We start from the raw sequence: 24544 nt of genomic DNA, 5'->3' as shown, positions 1-24544 counted from the left end.
CGCTCCCAAGTCTCTCCAAACCCCCAAAATGGCCTCCACCTCGCTGACCCAGTCGACTTCGGGCAGTAGCTCCAGTAGCCTCACGCGCTCTGGCACTCCTTATGCTCAATCACCTGCGAGCAAGATCAAGAATGTTGCGGCACGTCCGATCTCCAATCTTACACTACAGAAAAGTCCTGCGACTCCCTCTGGCACTCCTTATGCTCAATCACCTGCGAGCAAGATCAAGAATGTTGCGGCACATCCGATCTCCAATCTTACACCACAGAAAAGTCCGGCGACTCCCTCTGGCACACCAAATGGCTCTCCCGCCATTATTATGACGCCAGGAAGATGGCAACACCCACGTATGGACGAGATTGTGCGGCGCCAGAATGCTAGCTGCTTCAATCCTGGTGATGCTCGCATTGTCGTGCTCAACCTAGTCGTCATCGTCCTCACCCTCAAAGCTCAGCCCTACATCTCCTCGTACGTCTCCCAGGACACTGCAACAGTTGAAGATCCAACCCTAACAGCAAGCAGCATCCCCATACAACTTGTCCGCAACACGCCCTACGCAAGCTGGACGCTCCACACTCTCCGCCTCGGCCTCCTAGTCAACATGGCCGTCACCCTCGCGCCCCTCTTCCGCCGTCCTGACGCCTGCGAAGACATCCCTCTCACACCCCAACAACGCCATGCGCTCGGCCTACCTCCCATGAGCCGCCCTGCCACACCGCAAGAGCAAGCTCAATACGTGACGCCGCCCAAATATTCCCGTAGCGCAACACCTCGCTCCATCAATTCCACGGGCAGCTTCGCAGACTCGATGCGTGTGCAGGCACGCGCTTCCCCTCTCTCAGGCCGCGGCAGTCCTCTCGATGCGAGCATTTCTTCGCCCTTTGGTAGCGCGCGAAGGGCTTCTGGAAGCGGCAGCCCGTTTTCGGCTTCACCTCTTAAAGACAAAATGCTCGCCAACAACCCCGATATGGGCAGGAGAGGGAGCTTTGGATCGTCGCGTGGCAGCCCGCTCGGTGGAGATTTCGATGGGCTGAGCAGCTCTAGTGGAAAAACTGGCAGAGCCAGCGTGGGGCTGAACAGCAAGTGGCTGTACCAGAAGGGCAGGGCGAGCCCGGGATTGACTGGAACTGGATGGGGGACTGGGAGCGTGTTCAACTGAGGCGTGGGAAACGATTGGTTGTATTACGATACCCTTGTATATTTTTCTGCGCGTTTGGTATTGTTGCATGGCGAGGCGCTTACAGCATAGCAGCTTACAATGCGAGTGCTCAAGATCTATCATCGTCACTGTCACACAGTGGATGTCCGACTTGTCAGGGTTTGATGAGACTTTCGAGGACCGCATACTAGACATCTTCGATCGCCATGAATGTCGATACTTCCGCCGGCGCGCCTTAGGGGATCTTAAGAAGAGACTTTCTCCGTCACGAGACCTTCAGCGTCGAATAACTCGAACTCGACACCTTCGACATTGCCGTAGGTCTTTACTTCTCTGTTCTCCGAATCCATCCAGTCGTAGACAGTCCTCGTCTCCCCTTCTCGCCCCAGAGCCAGCACAGTGCCCTCGCGCACATACATCGGCAGCGTCGTGAAGTCGTGGCGCTGCTTGATCCACCTCGGTCCCTGGATCACATCCTCGTCATCCCAGAAGCTTGTCCAGGCACCCTCAGGCAAGTAAAACTCCACATCACCTCCTTCAGTGAACACTGGCGCAACCAGAATCCTCGACCCCAACATGAATTGCGTATCGCACGTCCACGCCGTCCGGTCGTCCGGAAATTCTAGTGCCATTGCTCGCACACTCACCGGCCACCCCGCCGCGATAGACCGCATTGCCTCGCTGTACAAGTACGGCATAAGCCTGCATTTCAGCTGGGTGAACTTCCGCAACACCGCGCTGCATCCTTGCTCCGAGGTATCGTCGTCATCAAGTAGCCAGGGCACACGGTAGCTGTTGCTGCCGTGTAAGCGTGAGTGCGAGCACAGAAGGCCGAACTGCACCCAGCGCTTGTAGATCGCGGCGTCCGGCGTGCCTTCAAAGCCGCCGATGTCTACGCTCCAGAATGAGTAGCCGCTTATGCCGAGCGAGAGCCCGCCGCGCAGCGACTCGGCCATCGCCTCGAAAGTGCTCTCACAGTCGCCGCCCCAGTGCACGGGGAAGCGCTGGCCGCCTGCGCAAGCGGAGCGGGCGAAGAGCACCGCTTGGTCAGCGCCGTAGCGGGCTTGCAGAGCCTCGAAGACGATCTTGTTGAAGAGGAAGGAGTAGTAGTTGTGCATCTTCGTCGGGTCGACGGCCGCATCGTGCCACTGCACGTCTTCAGTCGGGATGCGCTCGCCGAAGTCCGTCTTGATGGCATCGACGCCCGTGTCGAAGAGCTTGCTCAAATTCTCGACAAACCACTCGCACGCCGCCGGGTTCGTGAAGTCCACGATCCCCATCCCAGCCTGCCATAGGTCCCACTGCCAGACGTCACCGTTCTTGCGCTTGAGCAAGTAGCCCTTCTCGGCGGCTTCTTTGAAGACAGGCGATGCCTGGCCTAGGTACGAGTTGATCCAAACACAAACCTTGCTGACCGCACCGCTCTGTTTCATCCGCGAGATCTGCCCCGCCGGGTCTGGGAAGCGAGAATCGTCGAATTCGAAGTCGCACCACTGGAAGCCGCGCATCCAGAAGCAGTCGTAGTGGAAGACTTGCAAAGGGATCTCGCGCTCGCGCATGCCTTCGAGGAAGCCTGCGACCGTCGCCTCGTCGTAATCGGTCGTGAACGAGGTGCTGAGCCACAAGCCTAGACTCCACGCGGGGACTTTGTTCGCGCGCCCAGTCAGCAGCGTGTAACGGGTCAGGATCTCTTTCGGTGTCGGGCCTTGGATGATGAACCACTTGAGCCGCTGGCCCTCGACGCTGGTCTGCACTCTGCAGCTGCGCTCGCTGCCGATCTCCAGGTCGACTTTCTCCGTCGCGTCGACGAATACGCCGTAGCCCTTATTGCTGAGCCAGAACGAGACGTTTTTGTACGCCTGCTCGCTCGACGTGCCGCCGTCTGCGTTCCATAGCTCGACCTGCTGCCCAACCTTATTCAGCGCGCCGAAACGCTCGCCCAAACCGTATACCTGCTCGCCGACACCAAGGGTAGTCTGTGTGAGCATGTAGTGCTGCAGGTTTCGCATGTCGGCGGTCTGCATCGGCGAACTCGTGGCGGGCGAGAATGCGAAGCCCACACTGCGGTTGAGGAGGGACGTGAGTTTGTGTTGCGGGTCATTGGAGCTGTGAAAGCGGATGTCGAATTTGTGAGGCTCTGTCGTGACTGTTGCGGCGATGGAGCCAGAGAATAGAGTCGTTCCAAGGGTTGCATTCTCAAGAGAGCTTTCAATGTCGGGCTGGCCGGAAGGGAAGAGGTCGAAGTGGGGGCCTTTGTTCTGCGAGCCGTGCCAGTGGGTTGCTTCTACCGACAGGATGCCCTCGGCTACTGCTTCGATGTCCTGTGGCGACGGTCTTAGCTTTCACATCTACAGTGACTGATCTTGTCACGATGAGCATTTACAATGGTTATCGTGGGCTTGTTGAGCGTGTCTCCTCTAGACCGGATTTGCGTGGTTGGACACAGCAAACTGATTTTCTTTCCATCTTCCAAGGGCGTGACAGAATAGACCTCTTCAGCATATTCGATCCTCTTCCCTTCCGCCGGCAACCACATTCCTCGAAGCAGTTTCAGTGAAAGCCCGATCGTATGCACTTGTTGTTGGTCCAACTCACCATCTCTGAACTTCATATTCACGACAGCTGAGCAATGCGTCCGGTAATCCTATTCGAAAGGGATATTTTGTCCCAGGGAAAAATTGACCGAGAACATGAACGCATCAGGTGGGAAATAAAGGCGCAGCGTGTCGCGGAACCCTGCTGGAGGCAACTGCCCGCATCCATGGAGGTCCCGCTTGTATAGCCGACACGGAGAAACTCGATCATGCATGGATGAGCTATATCGGGTAAGATTGCTGAGCGCACCGGACGGTTGCCATCGAGCTCTGGGTAAATGCATTCTTGACCCGCGCAGAACCGGTTGCAAACTGTTTGAGCTGATGATGGGGAAAAAAACGCTCGCGAAGTCGCCTGTTCTCTCGTGGTCTGAAATTTGGCAGCTTTAGAAACTGCAGTACTACCCCAGAAGCCCGAGAATGAGTTTCAGGCTCTGGCCCTCGGATGGAGAAACCCCCACGTGATGAAGCAAGTCGATACTTCAATAGTTCCGCGGTGAGCACGATTCTGCCTCCGGCATTCTTCACGGACAACCGCTCAAAGTCAGGCTGCTGCCATCTCATGCATGACCCATTCTGCGAAAAGCGACAAATACTCTGAACCCCTGCGTGTCGCGAAAAAGGGTGTCTCTAGTACCGTTCTGATAGTGACAATGTTTTATCAGGATCATCCGAAAGCTGCATAGACTGGTGAGCTGTCGTGCATACAGAGCTAACCCGTCTCAGAGAGTCGCATCGACGCCCACTCAGCCTTGCCGTTAAATCAGGCTACGGACACGATGAGAACATCGTTGGATTACTCCTCATTTCGCACAGTTTTTCCGATAAGATGGTCCTCCTACCGCTGGAAGCCCTGAAGAATTGGCAGCCTTTCAGGCTAGATGCTCTTGGGTTGGTAACTCTTTTGGGCGCAGAAGAGGTCGCGCGAGCCATAGGAACCCTCGCGCCAAATACCTTGACAGACTATATGCCGCTACTCGGTGCGTATCGAGTGGCCGGAAACCATTTTACCACACCTGAACCGGGTCACAATATGTATAACCTGAGTGACGGCATCACCAATACGGAGCTGAGCGCCTGGTTCACGAGGTGGATGTCTCACTACGTGACGGAAAGCTATTCTTTCTTGGAGATAGAGCTTGCCGAAGATCAAAGGGGTTTCGCTGAGCTGGGTGGTCTTCATGTTGGTCTTGCCTTTCTTTTGGGCACCGTCATGCACCTCGGTCTGATAGCCCTTGCGGCTCTCCAAGCCGATTGGTACGGTATAGCAAACGGAGCCGCATTGCTGATGGCTACGCTGGTCCGCAACTATCTTATTCACGCCAATGTCAAGAAGTTTGATGGAAAATTCAAAGGCGAACTGCAACAATCCCATGGCGGCACACAACGATTTGTGAGGGATGGGTTCAACCAAAGGAAAAAAATCCTCATCGTAAGGCCAGATGGAGGCTTGGTCGGAATGCACATCAAACTTGGACTTTTACTCAAGCTATTTGGCAGGCTCGACCCTACAGCTGCCAAGTTCTTCTCTCTAGAATGGCAAGGGATGTACACAATCGCCAGAGGGGTTGGCTGGCTAGCTTTCGGAGTGCATATCGTTTGCATCGGCCAAGCCACTTTGCCATCGCAGCTTTTCGTCGTGACAGTAATGTCTGTTGCCACAATCCTGACTATCTTCAATGTCGGAACTCAGCAAAGTTGGCAACAGTTTCGGAACATCTTGCGTAGCAACCATAGGCAAAACTCAGACTACGCACGCTACGACATGGGGAGGTTCATGACCATAAAAGTGGTAGGACCCCCCGTGGACGCCTTGGTTCCGACCAATCGTAGTCGTATGTACGCTCTCCTCGCGCCAACCGAGAGGGAAATGTCCTGGATGGAGTCTTGGAATCTTCTACCGCTCAGGCCGAATGATATGTGGTACGAACACTGGTATAAGCTGGCCAACACGGTCAAAGAACAGACGATTGATCACAAAGGCAACCGCTCGATGCACTTCTTGGAAATCGACTATGCGAAGATGTGTACCGGAGACCCAACGTCTGGCACAAAAGTGGAGAATGCTTTGACGAGCACAGACTCTGGTGACACTGGCAGTCAAAGCGATGTAGTTTCTGGCGCAAGGAGAGACGATCCCATGGCCGGTGAAGCAGCGTGACCTCCGAAGGCGCTTCCACTCACGCAACGGATGCTCAAATAGACTTCCAGCTTTGCAAAACGCATCCAGAATTTCGAACGCTCAGGGAATATGACGAATCCAGGTTTAAGCGCTCTTCGGGATCTCGATTTGTTTGCAGGGCTAAGATTTCAGCGTGGGCCTAGCATAGTATCGGCTATATGGGCGAAGGTGTATTTTTGTGTTGTCTAGCAGGATTGGTTTGTATGCCGTGTCTCAGGTTGCCCTTAATGTTCTCTCGTCGATTTGTTGGGGGATTGTCGAGGAAGGGACTGAAAAATAGTCCAGAATGCCTACCAGAGCAGGTACGCGATGCCTATCGTCGCTGCAGCCAAACTCGTTGATCGTTAAATCTGACAACTCTTGCAAAGTGATTCCACAACCAGACTGTAGATGAACTGTCTTCATTCTTCGGAAACAGTGGAACAGCGGATTCAAGACGTCGCCGGCCAGTTCCGCAAAGTGTGACCATTCAAGAAAATAAGGGCCGATTATCACAGTCGGATCAGTGGGCGAGACTGCGAACTCCTGCAGACACCACAGCCTCCTCCACCACACTCTTTTCGTGTTTCCCTCTGTTCTGCTCCTGGAATCCCACGCCAGTATTGCTTCCTTGAGTGCCACATCCAGGAGTCTCGGGTCTGCAGACGGAACGTCTTCGGACTCACCAAGATGCCACTCGACAAAGTCGCCTAGCCACACGAGGGTACCGCGGCACACGCGAAACGCAGGGCTCGATTTCCGTTGATGTATATACTTTTCCACGTCGTCATCGCATTGTTTGATGCAGATCGCGTCAATCCAGACGCGCCTCGTTTGTGCCTGATGGCGCACTCGCCGAAGGCAGGCTTCCAAATGTTGAGAGATCTTGAATCCATCTACTCCATCTAGTTGAATGTGTACCAAAACCGAATCAGGTTCCCAGCAGTACGATATTGCCTCGAACGAGGGTGTGTCCCCTAGCGAATGGTTCTCCAAGGCGCAGATCAGCGGGTCTCGGAACAGTCCGGGCTGGAGAGCTAATAAACAAAGACGCTCTTTTTGTGCATGGTCGTGGTGGACTTCTGAATCAATCACAACGCCGTCGCACATCTGCTGCTCTCTGGATCCGACTGTGTCTGAAGGAAGCATGATAAACGGCCATATTCGATTGGTGACAAGTAGGAGAGGTTGAGAAGCAGGATTGATAAGGTGCCTTCAGCTTCCAAACTCCGCCGCCACAATGCCAAGAAGACGGTGCTCCCGCCAGCCAAAGCACGTGGCTCCTTGGATGACTTTCACTGTAGGTGGCGAAGGCACTATACTAGGTAGTGAATGTACCTGTGCACTACCACGTGGCTGCGCCCTCGCCGATGGTTTTCGGGACGGGAGTTGTTGTTCTGCCGAGACGGAAACGCAAAGATGCTCCAAACATTCACAAGTAACACATTCGTCTGCAGAATCACTGCGCGTCTGCTGACAGCACGCATGATGCTCAAGGCGGGGCTGTCGCGTTCTGCCGGGATGATCATTGATGACCTGGAATTGGGGCACCACGCTATCGCAGGTGACGGCGGTGGAACGTATCTCATGGGGCTTTGAAATCGTTGCCACCCGCGAGCCTGCCCGCACAATGCTGTCTGGCAGGCCAGAAACACACAAGAGTTGGACTCCCGGGAGCTTTGGTGCGAAATTCGGAAGTTCCTGGGCGTCTGTCCCTTGCAATATAGTAAGTCATTAGAACTCGTATGGCTTGTCGAAGTTTTGGACGAAACCAGGTCGGCAGGCAGGTCCTCGAACGCTACACCTTGATCCGGTGATGTTAAGGCATCAAGGGACTGGAATTGCGACGTCTTGTCACCCCGCTGGGACATGACGACACCACGACGGATGGAGCCATCACAGCAGAATGCATTTCCTTCATAGGGCGGCACTATCACTATGCAGTCACCAGGAGATCTCTCATTGGGCGCGTTGGTGTGGCATCATCCTCTTCCAGTAACCCTTGATAATTGTCGTCTTGCGTCCCCCTAAGCAGCACGGCAGCCGGCCTCAGTCAGTCTCGGCCAACGCGCTGCCCGAACTACCATCATTTCTCGATACTATGCCTCAGCTACCTAGCACACCACTGAACCGCGAACCTGGTCTCCACTCGCTGATCTCTTCCTTTCTGACCACCAAGGATCTCAGGCCATATGACCGTAACCATTGCCCTCAACCGCAGATATCAGAAGACACACATCGCGTCCGTCTCGACGGATTAGTCTCCGCATCTGCCTCGCTGTCCATCTCCAATCTTCGGAAAGACTACCCTCAGCATGAAGTTACTTGTGCTTTACAATGTGCAGGCAACCGTCGCCACACTATGCGCACTCTTCTCAAAGAAGTCCAAGGTCTCGACTGGTTTGCCGGTGCCGTTATGAACTGTTCCTGGCGAGGGCCTAGGCTCCGGGACATCTTGCTACGTGCTGGGCTTCAACTTGATGAAGAAGAAATGAAAACGGCGCACGTTGCTTTCGCATGCAACGCCGTGCCCTGCCAGGATGACGATTGGTATGGCGCTTCAATCCCTCTATCGCGGGCGATGAGAGAAGACGCGGATGTCATCCTTGCTCTGGAGATGAATGGCGAGCCGCTGAGCATCGAGCACGGCTTCCCTGTACGCGTTGTTACGCCGGGGATTGCGGGCGCAAGAGCGGTCAAGTGGTTGGATCACATCACTGTTCAGAGAGAGATGAGCAGCAATCATTACATGCATTTCGACTACAAAGTCTTGCCGGAAGATGCTGTGGATTCGGAAAGCGCGCAAAGGTTCTGGGGCTCCACGCCGCCGGTCATTGAGATGCCTGTCAACTCGGTCGTTGCGGTACCGCAGGACGGCAGCACGGTCGAGAGTGACGCAGAGGGTATGGTGGTTGTGAAGGGCTATGCTCTGCCAAGCGGTGACGATGGACCGGTCGTTAAGGTTGAGGTCTCTGTGGATGGAGAGGTGTGGAAGGAGGCGCAACTTGGCTCGTACGAAGGAGAGAGCAAGTGGTCTTGGAAGCTATGGGAAGCAAAATTGAAGATTGAACGAGGCGAGGGAAAAACGATTTTCAGTCGAGCGACAGACAAGGCCGGAAATATGCAGCCGAGACATTCGCAGTGGAATCTTCGAGGGGTCTGCTACAATGGCTACGGTGAAGCGAGGGGCTTGAAGATACAATAGCGTCGGAGTACCGTCATCAGATCTGCAACGGAACCCTAACGATGTTCGCAAGCGAACGTCAGAGGGTGAAGGAGGCTAATACTTCAGCAGCATATTAGCGAGGCTCTCATGGCTTCTTAGTAAGGCTGCCTATTCGCTGCGTTTCTTCTCCTCCTCGATTTCTCTCGCCATGCGCAGAACCCCATCACGACAAGGAGTTGAAGCTTTGAATCCATTCCAGCGGGAAACAGCATGGACTTGTTCCTTCGCATCCCGAGCTTGAGCTTTGAAGAATGTGTGGCTATCATCTCCTGGGTCTCAAGGTCCAACGCATGGTACTGTCCGCTCCTGCGACCAGAATTGCTGCGAGAAATTTCGTACATCCTCCCGTTCCATTCGAACGTGTAACGTTTCGATCCGGCGAAGCCATGTGGCCTCATTTCAATCCATTCCATTGTCGTCTCTTTTGCGCCAAGACCACATTTAATCGAGCGTCCAATGCGGATGAAGACGTGGCCAATGACAGGGCTACTCTTATCGCCCATGTGCCATACCATGTCGGGAGTATTGGGTGTGTACTGAGATACACCGCAGAAGTAAGTTGGAATTCCATTTTCGAGGACCGTGATGTCTCGCCAGGGAAAGCTTCCATGTTGGATAGTCAGACTAAGGCATGCCAGAGAAACCTGATCAGTTTGGCAATCGGCAACCCCTTGGAGTTCATCGGAATCGTTCGATGGCGAGGTCTCGCTGGGGGAGCACACGTTATTGTCTCCCTTCATACTGCTGCTCAGAGTAGCTTCAGCCTGGGAAAAAGACATAGTGATGATTTCAAGGTCTTATCGACCAGCGCTACCCACGCAGATGGCGAGCTCATATATATACATAATGTTAGGCATGCCATGTGATCAAGTCTTTACTTTCGGATGCCTGTTCTTCTTTGGTGTTGATCAGACTAAAAGACGAGAAATGACTCGTCGAGCGAATCAGTCCACGAGGATTGTTGTTTGAGTTTCGGATCGCAAGGCTTGGACTGGATCGTTCGCGCGGAACGTTGTTGCGCGCCAGAATGGTGAGTAAAGCCACGCGCCGATGAGATGCATTCATCATGTCAAAGAACGGAAAGACAAATCTTGAAAGAGGTCTACGTGATGCATGAGAAAAAAAAAGACCTTGCTCGTCTTTTCACTTTTAAAAGGCGGAATGACCCTTCCAGAAGCATGTCCGGGTATCTCACCGCTGCGATAGTTTGACGTCTAAACGCTCCCTCGCTTTGCACCAGGCCCTAAAATGTGCCATGCTTCAGGCTTTAGATCTTGTACCGAGCCTTCCAGGTTGGTGACCATAGGTATCGGGCAGCCTTGGCAATGGCGGTGGTGTCATGATCGTGAACGACGGTAGCTTATGTCCGTCTCTACAAGACTTCAATGTGTCCACACGCCTTGGTGTGCTTGGTTAGTCATCCGGAGTTTGCGATCATAATGCCTCGTTTATTGCTCGAATCTCGATATACAGGGGAACGCAATCATCATCAGTCAGCTCGGGGTTTCGGGTGGATGGGCTATCCGCTCTTGTCGCCCGCTGATTGGTGAGGAAGGCTGGCCTATAGAGCCGGTTTCTTGCATCCTTCCTAAACCAGCGATCCTCCCAAGACACCAAGGAAGTGGCCATCAACCCTCTTCTGAGGAAGGGAAATCCTCTGCCAGAATCGACCACTACAATTGTGAAGACGAAGTTGCTTACAAATTGTCAGGCGAGTGCAAACCCGGAGCTTCTACACATGACAAACGATCAGGTGATGGTAGATTTAAGTTCTGAAACCCGCGTACAACTTATAAAGCTCATACTGCCTGCGATGATCGAAGCACCTCGTTCGCGCAATAGTACATTTCACAATCAGTCTCAATTTCGAAACCATGCCTGAAACCGTTCTCGTTGTAGGATCGACCGGCAACATCGGCCTTGCTGCTGTCAAAGCTGCCCTTGACACTGGCCGCAACGTTTTGGCCGTCGTGCGCACTCAAGCGTCGGCGGACAAATTGTTCAAGTTCATTGGTTCTGACAAGGGGATCACCACAGTCGAAGCTGATGTACTTTCCGACACTGCGATCAAAGGCGTTGTCGATCAGGTCCGAGCTGGCAAGCTCCCGGCTTTCCAGCACGTCTGGTCAAGTGGTAGGCTTCTCGAATCGTTTTCCTCGGTGCAATATGTACATGCTGACAATGTATCGATCGATAGTTGGCGGCGAATACGTTGCCGATCCAATTCAAGGCATCACTACCGAGCGTTTGCGGAAGAATCTGAACTCGATGTTCGAAGCAAACTTCTGTGAGCAACATCATCTGAACTCTTACTGTTCCACAAGCTGATGCATATTCCAGTCGCTTACAGAGACACCATCGGGTACCTGCTCGAGCAGAACAACCCGGCAAGTACTTGGACCATCTGCACAGGGGCGCAGGGTGACATGGCCTTGTACGTGCTGCCGGCCATGACCCAAGGGGCCCTCTTCCCATTTTGCAAAGCTGCTGCTCGTGAGAACGAGAACACAAATGTCCGCTTCAATGAGGTATACCTTGCCTTCCGAGTCGAAGTCGACGCGGATGCCGTCGAGCACGGCGTGACGAAGTCGTCCGAGTTTGCCAAAGTCTATGAGATGTTGTTGGCTGCTCCAGAAGTCCGCGGTTCGCGGGTCTTGTTGATGAACCCCGATGAAGATTTGAGGAAGTTGAACCACCATAAGAAGAACTAGCAATTTTTGATCTGTTAGTCGCTCGTAATTGCAATCAACTTTTCTTGAACTATTCTTGCGCTCGATCCTAATTTTGTCGCTAAAGGACTTGACTCCACTCGAGTGGGAAAGGCGGTACGTCGCCAAGCTGTGCGAGCCAACCGTTCGCCCCCACCCCAGGTGCATTGTTGAAGACTCCTCGCCAATCTTCATAATGTTTCCTCTCATGCTGACCGATCACTTGCTCTGACGTTTTGCTGGAAACAGACGCAAGTCGTTCCTTGTACCTCTGGAAGTCTGCTTTCGGTGCTCTCGTCCCATCCTCGGTGACATTGACTAAATCGTAGCCCCCGGGTACCTCAAAATCTTCCTCGTCATCACCATCTTCATCAACACTGGTTTTGCGGTCTCGCTTTGGATCAGTGTAGGCATATGTTTGGAAAAAACCACCACTGAACACGCCCGTCATGTCAGGAGATAACAGACATTCGACTTCGTCGAGGACACGGCTCCTCCCGACAGCAGCACCGTACTGGTTGAAGAACATGGGCACTGGCAACTGCCCCAGGGACTCTACCATCGAGTTGTAGCCCGATATTTGGAAGCTTGATGGTCCTACCCAGTCGTAAACGCCAAACGAGCAGAAGTCTACCCTCTCTTCGGGAGCACCTGCCGCCATGAAACGCGGTGCCGCTTGCCTGGTTGGGCCCTGAATGACAGAGAAGTTCATGCCAACTGGGATCGTACGCCCGCCACGCAGATGAAGGTACTGCTTCACGTCGCGGACTGCGGCTCTGCAAACAGCAGCCAGACGTGTCTCGCCCCTTCCATTGAGTCCGGTCATGGACACAGAGTAGCCGAGCACGTTAAGAAATTTGGCGGTTTGGTCGACGAGGAAAAGGTTTCTGCGGACAATGCTTTGTGAGTACAGACGTGCCATGTCGAGTTCTTCTTCCGTGTCCGAAAGATCAACACTGAAGGGAACACGCTTCATGACGTTTGTAAAGATTTCCAGCAGAACGTAGATGCCTGCATCCTGTAAGACTTTCAAAGCGGCGTCCGGTGCTTTCGTTGTGTCGGAATGGCAGATAAATATCGAGTTGATGCCCAGCTCATGGAAGTATGGAATGTCTTTCCGTAGCTCCGGCAGCCATTCCTCGCTCAACGGGTCGATGTATGCTTCCTCGGTAAATGGGCGGACGTGGGGTTTCCTGGGTGTGTACGTGACACCTTTGATGAGGAACTGTTCCGGTCAGCCTACGAGGAGATATGGTCAAATACGTTGAATGGCCATACTCTCTCGTCTCCTTGATAGAAAAAGTTTCCCTTGGTCTCGATGGAAATCATGTTGGGCGTAGAGGTTGGGCGTATAGATTTCAATGTTGGGAACGGCAAGCAGAGGTCTGGCTATTTCGCCAACTGATGGAATGTGGACGATGGCGGTAATGGAAGAAATCGTAAACCATAGAATGGGAGCCGAGATAAGTACCTACATCTGAGAAAGAGCTTCGACTGACCGTTCGCTTTAGTGCAGAGTAGTGTAGGCAGCAGACAGACAGACTGGACGCTGCTATGACGCACGAAGGAAGGGAATCCTTCAGACGCGTCGTGAGCTGTAGACTTGAACCTCTGCCAAACAATACCAGACTAGGATACTGTCGACTCCCTTCAGTGTGTCTGCAAGCTCTTGACTTTCACCTCCGCAATTGTGAGGTGATGGGGATGTCTCGGTCCAACGTTCTGTGGAGAAGACGCCGTGGACGAGCTGAGCTTCTGTTTTGCCGCGGCTAAGTCCCTCTAATGCATTCAGCTCTCCCCTCGCCCCTAGACTGTGTCTTTCGGCGCAGTACAAGACGTGATCATGTAGACTGCTCTCATCTTATGGCTCTTATGCCATAGAAAAACCAAAAATTCTGGTCAAAATGACACAATCACCGCCTCTTCATGGTCTACGTGTGCTGGAGTTCGCGGGACTCGCGCCAGGTATGATCCCCTCCACCACCTTCTACGCATACTTCTGTCTCACAATGCCCAGGCCCTTTTGCAGGCCTCCTCCTAGCAGATTTTGGCGCCACGGTACTGCGAATCGACCGTGCCCACCCCTCTGCACACACACCAAGCCCACCGCCTCCGACAGCCGACCAGCTCACCCGCCGCAAGAGCTCAATCGCCGTGAACCTCAAGTCGCCTTCTGGACTAGCGTTGATTAAGACCTTAATCCCACGCATCGACATCCTCATCGATCCCTTCCGACCTGGCGTGCTGGAGAAGTCCGGCCTCGATCCCGCTCTGTTGTTGAAACTCAACCCGCGGCTGATCGTGGCGCGCATGACCGGTTTTAGGCGAGATGGGAAATACAAGGATATGGCCGGACACGATATCAACTACATCGCTGTCGCGGGTGTGCTGAGCATGCTCGGCCGAGCGGGCGATAAGCCATACGCGCCGGGCAACATCGTTGGTGACTTTGCTGGTGGAGGCGGGGTTTGCTTCATGGGGATCCTGCTCGCATTGCTGCAGCGCGAGAAAACGGGTCTCGGGCAGGTTGTGGAAGCCAACATGGTTGACGGCAGCTCGTTCATGGCGAGCATGCCGAGATTCTCTGCCAAGACGCCCATGTGGAACGGGGAGAGAGGGACAAATGTGCTCGATGGAGGATGCCCGTACTACGACACGTATGAGACAAAGGACGGGAGATTTATGGCTGTCGGTGCACTAGAGCCGCAGTTCTTCGCTGCATTGTTGAAAGGAATGGGAATTGAGGCGAAACGTATAGGCGGGAAGAGGGATGACAGACGGACTTGGCCCGCGATGCGAGAGTTGTTTAGGAAGACTTTCAAGTCTAGGACGAGGGATGAGTGGGAAGGTATCTTCGACGGTACCGACGCTTGTTGCACGCCAGTCTTCGAGCAGGCGGAGCTTGAGAAGGCTGGGTTCGATCAGAGGCCTATCGTTACTTTGAAGAGCTCCCCGGGGTATGCCATCCAGGATGGCGAGGCCGAGGGCAGACCTGCCGCTGAGGGGCAAGGCATTGGAATCGAAGGTAGTGGTTGGACGACAAAGGGATTAAGGCCGGGAGCTGGTGGAGAAGAAGTTCTTGCGCAATGGATGGGATGGAGTAGAGGTAGGCATTATGACGTGCGGGAGGGAGGATTGGAATCTGTTGAGAAAGTGGGAAGATCGAAGTTATAGTGTCGAACGTTCAATCGAAGTCGAACATTTATAAGTGCTCCAAGTAAATGCATCACAGGCATGAAGAAGAGTTCAATTACTTGAGTCAATGTTGTTCAGTAATAAACATAAAGCATCAATCAAATCAAAGCGAGACGCACGTGCCAACCCAGCTTCGTCACACGCAGCAGCGACGGGGCCAAGCCGAAGCCGAAGCTCCCAGCGCCTCGCGAGCTGGACATCCACTACTGCCACCAGCTGGTACATGCTCGGCCTCCGTCCACGACCTCAACTGCGATCGAGACCTTCCTTTCTCGATCTCATTGCCGCCACCTCAAGGACTTCGCCGACCCGCCCCGTCTCACGGTCGCAGATCGACTCCCCCGACGACAGTCCAGACGACGAACCGCAGCGCCCGCACACGCCTCGCTTTCCCGCGCCCTTTGATATAGCCCTCCCCGCCAGTCCAGCTGCCTCGTCGATACACACCCCGGATCCTGTCATTGAAGAGTCGGAGGAAGAGTATTTGGACCAGCCAACCCCGCGTCCCAAGAAACAACAAACACCTCCCGCCACAATGGGTTCCAAGGGCCCCGAGGAACAGGAGCATGGCTCCATCTTCTCCATCTCCGGTCCCGTCATTATCGCCGAGAACATGATCGGATGCGCCATGTACGAGCTTTGCAAGGTTGGAAACGAGCAGCTCGTCGGCGAGGTCATCCGCATCGATGCCGACAAGGCTACCATCCAGGTCTACGAGGAGACCGCTGGTATCACGGTGGGCGACCCCGTCGTGCGCACTGGCAAGCCTCTGTCCGTTGAGCTCGGCCCTGGTCTCATGGAGACGATCTACGATGGTATTCAGCGTCCGCTCAAGGGCATCAGCAACGAGAGCGGTAGCATTTACATCCCCAGAGGCATTGACGTGCCCAGTCTGGACCGCGAGAAGAAGTGGGAGTTCACCCCCAGCGACCAGTTCAAGGAGGGTGACCACATCACTGGTGGTGACTGCTTCGGTACCGTCTGGGAGAACAGCTTGCTGAATGTCCACCGCATTCTGCTGCCTCCGCGCGCTCGCGGTACCATCACCAAGATGCCAAAGAAGGGCTCCTACACCGTCGACACCAACATCCTGGAGATCGAGTTCGAGGGCAAGAAGAGTGAGTACAGCATGATGCACGAATGGCCGGTGCGTGTCCCGCGCCCGACTACGGACAAGCTTTCCTCTTCCGAGCCTTTCATCGTTGGCCAGCGTGTGCTCGACGCTCTCTTCCCGTCTGTCCAGGGTGGTACTGTCTGTATCCCCGGTGCTTTCGGCTGCGGCAAGACTGTCATCTCTCAGTCTGTGTCCAAGTTCTCGAACAGTGATATCATTGTGTATGTTGGCTGTGGCGGTATGTTACTCTCTCCTGGACGCGCGCTCTGCAACGTTTGCTAACACTGTCATCAGAGCGAGGAAACGAGATGGCCGAAGTCTTGATGGATTTCCCCGAGGTGAGCTTCATCTTCGAAACATAGTTTGCAGCACATGCTAACATCCCCACGCACAGCTCACTATTGACGTCGAAGGCCGCAAAGAGCCCATCATGAAGCGTACATGCTTGATCGCCAACACCTCTAATATGCCCGTGGCTGCCCGTGAGGCTTCCATCTACACTGGTATCACCGTCGCCGAATACTTCCGTGATCAGGGCAAGGACGTCGCCATGATGGCTGACTCGACCTCCCGCTGGGCTGAGGCTCTTCGTGAGATTTCTGGTCGTCTCGGTGAGATGCCTGCTGACCAGGGTTTCCCCGCCTACCTCGGTGCCAAGCTGGCCTCTTTCTACGAGCGTGCCGGCCGCGTCACTGCTCTCGGCTCGCCCGACAGGAACGGATCCGTCTCCATTGTCGGCGCCGTCAGCCCTCCCGGTGGTGACTTCTCTGACCCTGTCACCACCTCCACTCTTGGTATCGTCCAGGTTTTCTGGGGTCTCGACAAGAAGCTCGCTCAGCGCAAGCATTTCCCTTCGATCAACACCTCGGCCTCTTACACCAAGTACCTCACCTCGCTTCAGCCGTTCTACCAGAAGGAAGCGCCCGATTTCCCTGTCCTGTCCAACAGGATCAAGGAGCTTCTTACCACCTCTGAGGATCTCGACCAAGTCGTGCAGCTGGTCGGCAAGTCTGCTCTTGGCGACAGCGACAAGATTACCCTGGACGTGGCAACACTCATTAAGGAGGACTTCCTGCAGCAGAACGGTTACTCGGACTACGACCAATACTGCCCGCTGTGGAAGACTTCGTGGATGATGAAGAACATGATGGCTTTCCATGACGAGAGCCAAAAGGCCATCTCGCAAGGCCAGAACTGGTCCAAGGTGCGCGAGGCGACTGCCGACATTCAGACCCAGCTGCGTAGCATGAAGTTCGAGCTGCCCAGTGAGGGTGAGGAGGCTATCGGCAAGAAGTACGAGCAGCTGCTGCAACAGATGAACGAGAAGTTTGCGAGCGTGATGGACGAGTAGGGGATGTACGGTATTGATGTTTCCAGTTGTTATGTTTTGTTCTGGGCGTGTGATTTGCGGCGCCGTACATAGCGATCAATAGACTGTCTCAGGGAAGTCTACATTCACATGTAGCATTCGGTTATTGACCATATGTTCCTGATGTTATTACTCTGGGATGCTTTCATGCTGCAATCCCATGCTGAGATGCGAGCCGCTACATACCCGCTTTCCTCAGCAGAGTGTGGGGATGATGAAGGCTGGCGGAGGGGTGACGACGATTGAACCCTTGCGTGGCGCTCGGACTGGCTCGCTCGCGCTTGCTGAGCCACAGCTTGGCGTGTATACGTCGCTGCGCGCATGCTCAAGGCCCAACTGTCGCAGGCAGAAGAATAAACCCACCCACCACCACATCACCGCTGCCTGCCCCCAGCCGTCGCAGTATCTCACAACACTATCCTTGCGACATCTCCCCCAGAGCCTGACAGCGCGCTCGGTTAGAGACCAGATCTTACGTGGACGGAGTGCTATCAGGAGAGCGGCCTAAGATGGCTCAAACAAACCCTAATGCGTAGGATACAATAGGAATGCGGACCGCATAAAGCCCAGACTGATGAAGCGCAGGATCAACGTGAACGACCCTGGCCTTATCACACTCGTCAACAAGCTGCAGGATGTCTTCACCACTGTCGGCGTCCAGAACCCCATCGACCTGCCTCAGATTGTCGTAGTCGGATCACAATCCAGCGGCAAATCCTCCGTACTCGAGAACATTGTCGGCCGCGACTTCCTGCCCCGAGGCACTGGTATCGTCACTCGCCGGCCGCTCGTGCTGCAGCTCATTAACCGGGCCGCCTCCAGCAACAAGCAAGAGAACGGTGAGCCGAACGGCGACAACGAGATCAAGACCACCGACGCTGCTAGCAACACCGATGAGTGGGGCGAATTCCTGCACATTCCTGGCCAGAAGTTCTACGATTTCAACAAGATCCGCGATGAGATCGTCAAGGAGACAGAGAGCAAGACTGGCCGCAACGCTGGCATCTCACCCGCCCCGATCAACTTGCGCATCTACTCGCCCAATGTGCTCACCCTCACACTCGTGGATTTGCCTGGTCTGACCAAGGTGCCGGTTGGCGACCAGCCCCGCGACATCGAGAGGCAGATTAGGGAGATGGTGCTGAAGCAGATCAGCAAGCCCAATGCGATCATGCTTGCCGTGACAGCTGCGAACACAGATTTGGCGAACTCGGATGGTCTGAAGCTGGCAAGAGAAGTGGATCCGGAAGGTCAGAGGACAATCGGTGTGCTTACGAAGGTCGACTTGATGGACGAGGGTACAGACGTTGTGGACATTCTTGCGGGCAGGATCATTCCCTTGAGACTGGGATACGTTCCGGTTGTCAACAGAGGACAGAGGGATATTGAGAACAAGAGGGCGATTTCTTCTGCGCTGGAGGCCGAGAAGAACTTCTTCGAGAATCACCGCGCGTACCGTAACAAGGCGTCATACTGTGGTACTCCGTACCTCGCCCGGAAACTCAACCTGATCCTCATGATGCACATTAAACAGACTCTGCCCGATATCAAGGCTAGAATTCAGGCGTCGCTGCAGAAGTACGGTGCTGAGCTTTCGCAGCTCGGCGATAGTATGCTCGGCAACAGCGCCAACATCGTCCTCAACATCATCACGGAATTCTCGAACGAGTACCGAACCGTCTTGGAGGGCAACAACACCGAGCTTTCTTCTATCGAGCTGTCAGGAGGTGCTCGTATCTCATTTGTCTACCACGAGCTTTACTCCAACGGTATCAAGGCGGTCGATCCGTTTGACCAGGTCAAAGACATCGACATCCGCACAATCCTCTACAACTCGTCAGGCTCTTCACCCGCTCTTTTCGTCGGCACGATGGCTTTCGAGCTTATCGTCAAGCAGCAGATTAAGCGTCTAGAGGAGCCTTCACTGAAGTGTGTGTCACTCGTCTACGATGAGCTTGTCCGCATCCTTAGCCAGCTTCTCAACAAGCCCTTGTTCCGCAGATATCCCCAGCTGAAGGAGCGCTTCCATGGCGTCGTGATCTCTTTCTTTAAGAAAGCCATGGACCCTACCAACAAGCTTGTCAAGGATCTCGTCTCGATGGAGGCCTGCTATGTCAACACTGGTCATCCCGATTTCCTCAACGGCCACCGTGCCATGGCCATCGTGAACGAGCGCCACAACGCTTCTAAGCCAGTACAGGTCGACCCCAAGACCGGCAAGCCCCTTCCTCCAGGCGCAGGCCCGACTAGGAGCGCGAGTCCCAGTCTGGACATGAATGGACAGGATGGCTCTGGGTTCTTTGGTTCTTTCTTCGCTAGCAAGAACAAGAAGAAGATGGCAGCCATGGAGGCACCTCCGCCAACTCTGAAGGCTTCCGGCACCCTGAGCGAAAAGGAGACACAGGAAGTTGAAGTCATCAAGCTCCTCATTACCAGCTACTACAACATTGTCAGGCGAACCATGATCGACATGGTGCCTAAAGCTATCATGCTTAACCTCGTGCAGTAAGTTTGAGCTCTGCTGTCGTTATGAAGCAAAGTGGGGAGTGAAGAAGCTAACAGATTGCACAGATTGACCAAGGACGACATGCAGCGCGAGCTGCTCGAGCAGATGTACAGGCAGCAGGACATGGACAACCTTCTCCAAGAGTCCGACTACACCGTCCGCAGGCGCAAGGAATGCCAGCAGATGGTCGAGAGTCTGTCGAGAGCGAGCGAGATTGTCAGCCAGGTTCAGTAGACCGATTTTGGTACGATTTTGTTACAGAGGGGCAGCAATCACTACATGGGCTGAAGCAGGCTGTAGTCGAATTTTTTGAAGAAGTCTGTTGCAAGCATATGGCGCGTACAAGAGAATAGACAGGTCTTGTTCCAGGAACTACTGTTCCTTGCCGTGGCGAGGATGGGAGATTGTACTACCCGGGCTGCTTTTTGATATCCCGTGTTCTACTTAGCGCTTTTGTTGTATGAGGGATATTGTTATGACTCTAACAGTCCATTCTCACATCGCATCTTGCTACTTTTCTCCGTGAGCACATCATAATTCAAGAGACCTGTGACGCGTCTCCGTTACCACCGACGTGAAGACATGCCCCGCCAAGACTTCCGGACTTCGGCCCAGATGAACGACCCAATGAACTAGGTTGTCCACCTTCACACGACTTTTACGTCCTACCCTCCAGCCTACCTGCGCCATGCTGTCTCGTCCACTCGCCATCCTCAGGCAGCATGGCCTCCGCAAACCTCACCATTTCCGCCTCTCATCAACAAGCACCGCCCAATCCCAATCCCGCATCTCGCGCCTTGAGTCTCGCCTCCCACCTTTCCTCCGCCGCTACACGACCCCCCTGCGCTCCGCTCCCGTCTCGCACATCACCGCCTTCCTCCTTTTGCACGAAATCACGGCTGTCGTGCCACTGCTCGGTTTGACGGCCGCGTTCCACTATTTCGATTGGCTGCCGAGCTGGTTCGCCGAGGGCGAGCTGGTAAAGGAGGGCGTAGAGAAGTTCGGGCGGTATGCGAGGCGGAAGGGCTGGATTGATGATGAGGAGAGGGGAAGGCTGGCTACTGGTGCTGAGGGTGGAGGGAATGCTGCTGGTTGGTGGGGTGTGGGAGAAGGAGGTGTGAGGCTTGTCGTGGAGCTTGCGACTGCGTGGGCTGTCACGAAGGTTTTGCTGCCGGTCAGATTGGTGCTCAGTGTTTGGGCGACGCCTTGGTTTGCCAAGTGGAGTGTGCTACCGGCCATGAGGGTTTTTGGGAAGTTTGGAGGATCGAGAGGTGTTGGCAATGGAAAGCTTCTGAGTGAGGCTGCGGGCACGAATGCTGTTGCTGGAGGCGCAGTGCCGAGAAATATCGGGAATGTGAAGTGAAAACATCGAAGGAGGTTATGGGATTACACATCGCAAAGCCCTGGCACTGGCTGCATGTGATAAACATGGCCATGTCACCGTGAGGGCCGTGAGTCGTGAGCAGCGCCGTGGCGCGCGAGTACGCACCGGTCGATGAACACGATTGCTGAACAAACAATTAAGCCTTGGGTTCCTGAAGAGCGCAACCGCCGCGCGTCACCGGACGGCGTCTGGAGTGACTCCCACCTGCATCCTCATCGACGGAGGGAACCCGGCCAATTGACCCGTCCGCTGCATTAACCACCGCGCTCTTGAGATCCCATCGCGTCCACGTCGCTGGACAAGAATTGGAACGCCAGCATTTCGTGGTGATCATTCAAGTCGTAGGCAGTTACTCAGAAGAGCCCTGGCCTCTCTGTTGTCATGACAGGTCAATGCTCTACAATCAGAGACCCATGGCCCTTACGTGTCAGCAACCCCATGCACTTGATCTGCTTGGAAATGCACAAGGCTACTTTTGGATACTCGTAATCATACGCAATACCAAGAGCCCGCACCAGAAGTTAGTGATCGATGATGACTATGTTCACTCGCCCACTCCTCGAGCCGCTAGCACGAGACAGCAGAAGTCATCACTACGGAGACAAATGGAAGCTCTCATCATATGTCTGATCTACCGAGTTTTGGTCAAGCCGTGAACATGATCTGACCACTGAGTGGCGAACTTGACATTGTATCTGCAACGGAACATGGAATGGAAGTTCAATCAAACAGCATGCCGACTTGGAAGCTTCTATTGACATGACGTATTGTATAGACGCAGTGTCTGCGGTGACTCAGTAAATCAACCGCGTTCGGATATCCGATCCAACGACCTCAAATTCGACCGAAAGTGGCAGGGTTTGCCAGGCGCATGATTGAGGACGGCGGTGGTCGCCTGTGGCGGAAGAGCTGGGCTCCATCGACGCTCAACGATAGAAGCAGTGCAGGTCGAAGCGCAGATGCGCTGGCGTGGAGCAGCGCTTGGACTGCCGCATTTCGCAAGCATTGCCGCTGACCCGCAGGCCTCACAGCGCTTCCACCTGCTGTGCCAGCTAAGTCCTTCAGTTTCCTACCTTATATGGCCTCTCGACAATGGCGGTATTTCTACAGTGGGCGATGCGCCCTTGGATGGCTGGCTAAGTACATTAGCTCCCCTCCCGGTATCCATGTATCTTCGTCCTCCTTTCTTTCATTTGCCTTGACTCCACGCCGTTTGCACCATCATCTCTTTTCTTCGTTCTTCTGTTGCCCATCATGACAGTCTCCAACGGCACAACGAACGGTGTCTCTCACGCAACGCAGAATGGCAGCACAGATTATGGTAACGTCGCTGCCGACAAGATCATTGAAAAAACCGCGACGAACGATGCACAAAGCAAACACCCGCTCGTTCTGCAGAGCTTCCGACTACTGATCGCCGATTTGTGTCAACAGTTCGGTGGTGGTCATCCTGGGTAAGTCACGACGGTACATGGGACTCATGCATTGCTAACGATTTCTAGCGGTGCTATTGGTATGGCAGCCATCGGCGTAGCTCTTTGGAAATACACCATGCGCTATGCGCCTCATTCACCGGACTTCTTCAACCGCGACAGATTTGTGCTCTCTAACGGTCACACATGCTTGTTCCAATACACTTTTCTCCATTTGACAGGCTATAAGGACATGACTTTTGAGCAATTGAAGTCTTATCACTCAAAGAGATACGACGCTCTTTGCCCTGGTCACCCGGAGATCGAGCATGAAGGAATCGAAGTCACTACTGGCCCTCTTGGACAAGGCATCTCAAATGCCGTCGGTATGGCAGCAGCTGGCAAACACCTCGGCGCAACCTACAATCGTGAGAACTTCCCCGTTGTATCGAATCACATCTGGTGTATGGTCGGCGATGCATGTCTGCAAGAGGGCGTCGCTCTGGAAGCCATTTCTCTCGCAGGCCACTGGAAGCTGAACAATCTCACTGTGATCTATGACAACAACCAGATCACTTGCGATGGTACAGTCGACATTACGAACACTGAGGATGTCAACAAGAAGATGGAAGCGTGTGGCTGGCGAGTAATCGACGTGGAGGACGGCTGCTATGATGTTCCTGCCCTTGTACGGGCCCTGCACAGCGCGAAGACAAGTGACAAACCGACTTTCATCAACGTACGAACTATAATCGGTCTTGGAAGTGCTGTTGCTGGTCAAGCCGTAGCCCATGGAGCCGCTTTCGGTGCTGCCGATGTAGCAAACATGAAGAAGGCTTACGCCTTCAACCCGGAGGAGCATTTTGTCATTCCCGAGGAAGTCCGAGAGTTCTTTTCCGACCTGCCTGCAAAGGGCGAGAAACAGGTTCAGGAGTGGAACAGCTTGCTCAATTCTTACAAGAAGCAATACCCAGAGCTTGGTGCTCACTTCCAAGCTCGCCTGAACGGCGAGATCCCAGAAGACTGGGAATCTCTTATTCCCACAACCTTCCCAGAGAAAGCCACCGCGACCCGTGCTTCTTCGGGTCTGGTTTTTAATCCAATTGCTGAGAAGGTACCAAGCTTCATGGTCGGTACAGCTGACTTGGCTCCGTCCGTCAACATGTCGTGGAAGTCGAAGCAGACTTTCCAGGCAGATGGTGTTGCTGATGGTAGCTACGCTGGACGGTATGTCCACTACGGTATCCGTGAGCATGCAATGGCGGCCATTGCCAACGGTTTTGCCGCCTATCACCCCAACATGGTTATCCCCATTACATCCACGTAAGTCAAATGCCAATTTCGTGGTGACGGGCACTGCTAACATCAATTAGGTTCTTCATGTTTTACCTGTGGGCTGCGCCAAGCGTGAGAATGGGCGCTCTGCAGCGACTACAAGTCATTCATGTGGCGACACACGACTCCATCGGTATGGGAGAAGATGGCCCGACACATCAGCCTATCGAGCTGGCAGGGCTGTTTCGGACGATGCCGAACGTTCTTCACATGCGCCCGGGCGATAGTGAAGAAACGGCTGGTGCCTGGAAAGTAGCCATAAAGGCTAAGAACACGCCTAGTGTCCAGAGAGTACACCGACAGTCATGTCCAATAATTTTGCCATGTTCATGTCATGTGCAGTGGGAAAAATCTATGTTCATATTCATGTCGCGTCATGTG

General features: G+C 54.1%; 11 protein-coding genes across 11 annotated transcripts; 9 read left to right on the top strand and 2 right to left on the bottom strand.

The window, feature by feature from the left end:
- The first annotated feature begins 6 nt into the window (after positions 1-6).
- Positions 7-1342, top strand: WHR41_05160 (uncharacterized protein). The gene is made up of 2 exons (XM_069373765.1): positions 7-468; positions 523-1342. The coding sequence occupies exons 1-2, from the start codon at positions 29-31 to the stop codon at positions 1157-1159; spliced, it is 1077 nt and encodes a 358-aa protein (XP_069229572.1). The 5' UTR covers positions 7-28; the 3' UTR covers positions 1160-1342.
- WHR41_05159 (uncharacterized protein) lies at positions 1284-4112 on the bottom strand. Its single transcript, XM_069373764.1, has 3 exons — positions 3755-4112; positions 3543-3697; positions 1284-3480 (listed from the first exon to the last, which is right to left on the bottom strand). Exons 1-3 carry the CDS (start codon positions 3768-3770, stop codon positions 1405-1407), a joined length of 2247 nt encoding a protein of 748 aa, XP_069229490.1. The 5' UTR covers positions 3771-4112; the 3' UTR covers positions 1284-1404.
- Positions 4113-4582: 470 nt separating this feature from the next.
- Positions 4583-5914, top strand: WHR41_05158 (uncharacterized protein; the record flags this gene model as incomplete). The annotated part of the gene is made up of 1 exon (XM_069373763.1): positions 4583-5914. One exon carries the CDS (start codon positions 4583-4585, stop codon positions 5912-5914), a length of 1332 nt encoding a protein of 443 aa, XP_069229491.1.
- A 2101-nt stretch (positions 5915-8015) lies between these two features.
- On the top strand, positions 8016-9119 carry WHR41_05157 (uncharacterized protein; the record flags this gene model as incomplete). Its single annotated transcript, XM_069373762.1, has 1 exon — positions 8016-9119. The coding sequence occupies one exon, from the start codon at positions 8016-8018 to the stop codon at positions 9117-9119; it is 1104 nt and encodes a 367-aa protein (XP_069229496.1).
- Positions 9120-10991: 1872 nt separating this feature from the next.
- Positions 10992-11903, top strand: WHR41_05156 (uncharacterized protein). The gene is made up of 3 exons (XM_069373761.1): positions 10992-11273; positions 11338-11427; positions 11481-11903. Exons 1-3 carry the CDS (start codon positions 11015-11017, stop codon positions 11849-11851), a joined length of 720 nt encoding a protein of 239 aa, XP_069229497.1. The 5' UTR covers positions 10992-11014; the 3' UTR covers positions 11852-11903.
- Positions 11500-13510, bottom strand: WHR41_05155 (uncharacterized protein). Its single transcript, XM_069373760.1, has 2 exons — positions 13127-13510; positions 11500-13073 (listed from the first exon to the last, which is right to left on the bottom strand). Exons 1-2 carry the CDS (start codon positions 13175-13177, stop codon positions 11931-11933), a joined length of 1194 nt encoding a protein of 397 aa, XP_069229498.1. The 5' UTR covers positions 13178-13510; the 3' UTR covers positions 11500-11930.
- Positions 13511-13529: 19 nt separating this feature from the next.
- WHR41_05154 (uncharacterized protein) lies at positions 13530-15092 on the top strand. The gene is made up of 2 exons (XM_069373759.1): positions 13530-13813; positions 13866-15092. The coding sequence occupies exons 1-2, from the start codon at positions 13753-13755 to the stop codon at positions 15020-15022; spliced, it is 1218 nt and encodes a 405-aa protein (XP_069229499.1). The 5' UTR covers positions 13530-13752; the 3' UTR covers positions 15023-15092.
- An 89-nt stretch (positions 15093-15181) lies between these two features.
- On the top strand, positions 15182-17655 carry vma-1 (V-type proton ATPase catalytic subunit A). Its single transcript, XM_069373758.1, has 3 exons — positions 15182-16395; positions 16452-16495; positions 16552-17655. Exons 1-3 carry the CDS (start codon positions 15267-15269, stop codon positions 17506-17508), a joined length of 2130 nt encoding a protein of 709 aa, XP_069229492.1. The 5' UTR covers positions 15182-15266; the 3' UTR covers positions 17509-17655.
- Positions 17656-17872: 217 nt separating this feature from the next.
- Positions 17873-20537, top strand: WHR41_05152 (uncharacterized protein). The gene is made up of 3 exons (XM_069373757.1): positions 17873-18058; positions 18112-20031; positions 20098-20537. Exons 1-3 carry the CDS (start codon positions 18036-18038, stop codon positions 20264-20266), a joined length of 2112 nt encoding a protein of 703 aa, XP_069229493.1. The 5' UTR covers positions 17873-18035; the 3' UTR covers positions 20267-20537.
- Positions 20538-20720: 183 nt separating this feature from the next.
- WHR41_05151 (uncharacterized protein) lies at positions 20721-21395 on the top strand (the record flags this gene model as incomplete). Its single annotated transcript, XM_069373756.1, has 1 exon — positions 20721-21395. One exon carries the CDS (start codon positions 20721-20723, stop codon positions 21393-21395), a length of 675 nt encoding a protein of 224 aa, XP_069229494.1.
- A 1275-nt stretch (positions 21396-22670) lies between these two features.
- Positions 22671-24544, top strand: WHR41_05150 (uncharacterized protein; the record flags this gene model as incomplete). Its single annotated transcript, XM_069373755.1, has 3 exons — positions 22671-22870; positions 22919-24151; positions 24202-24544. Coding segments are annotated over 3 exons (1776 nt in total), but the record flags the coding sequence as incomplete, so codon positions are not given.

Source organism: Cladosporium halotolerans, assembly GCF_011745625.1.
Source record: "Cladosporium halotolerans strain TM138-S3 chromosome Unknown Sca14, whole genome shotgun sequence".
In the NCBI taxonomy this organism is placed as follows: domain Eukaryota; kingdom Fungi; phylum Ascomycota; class Dothideomycetes; order Cladosporiales; family Cladosporiaceae; genus Cladosporium; species Cladosporium halotolerans.
This window is presented reverse-complemented; position numbering and strand designations above follow the sequence as displayed.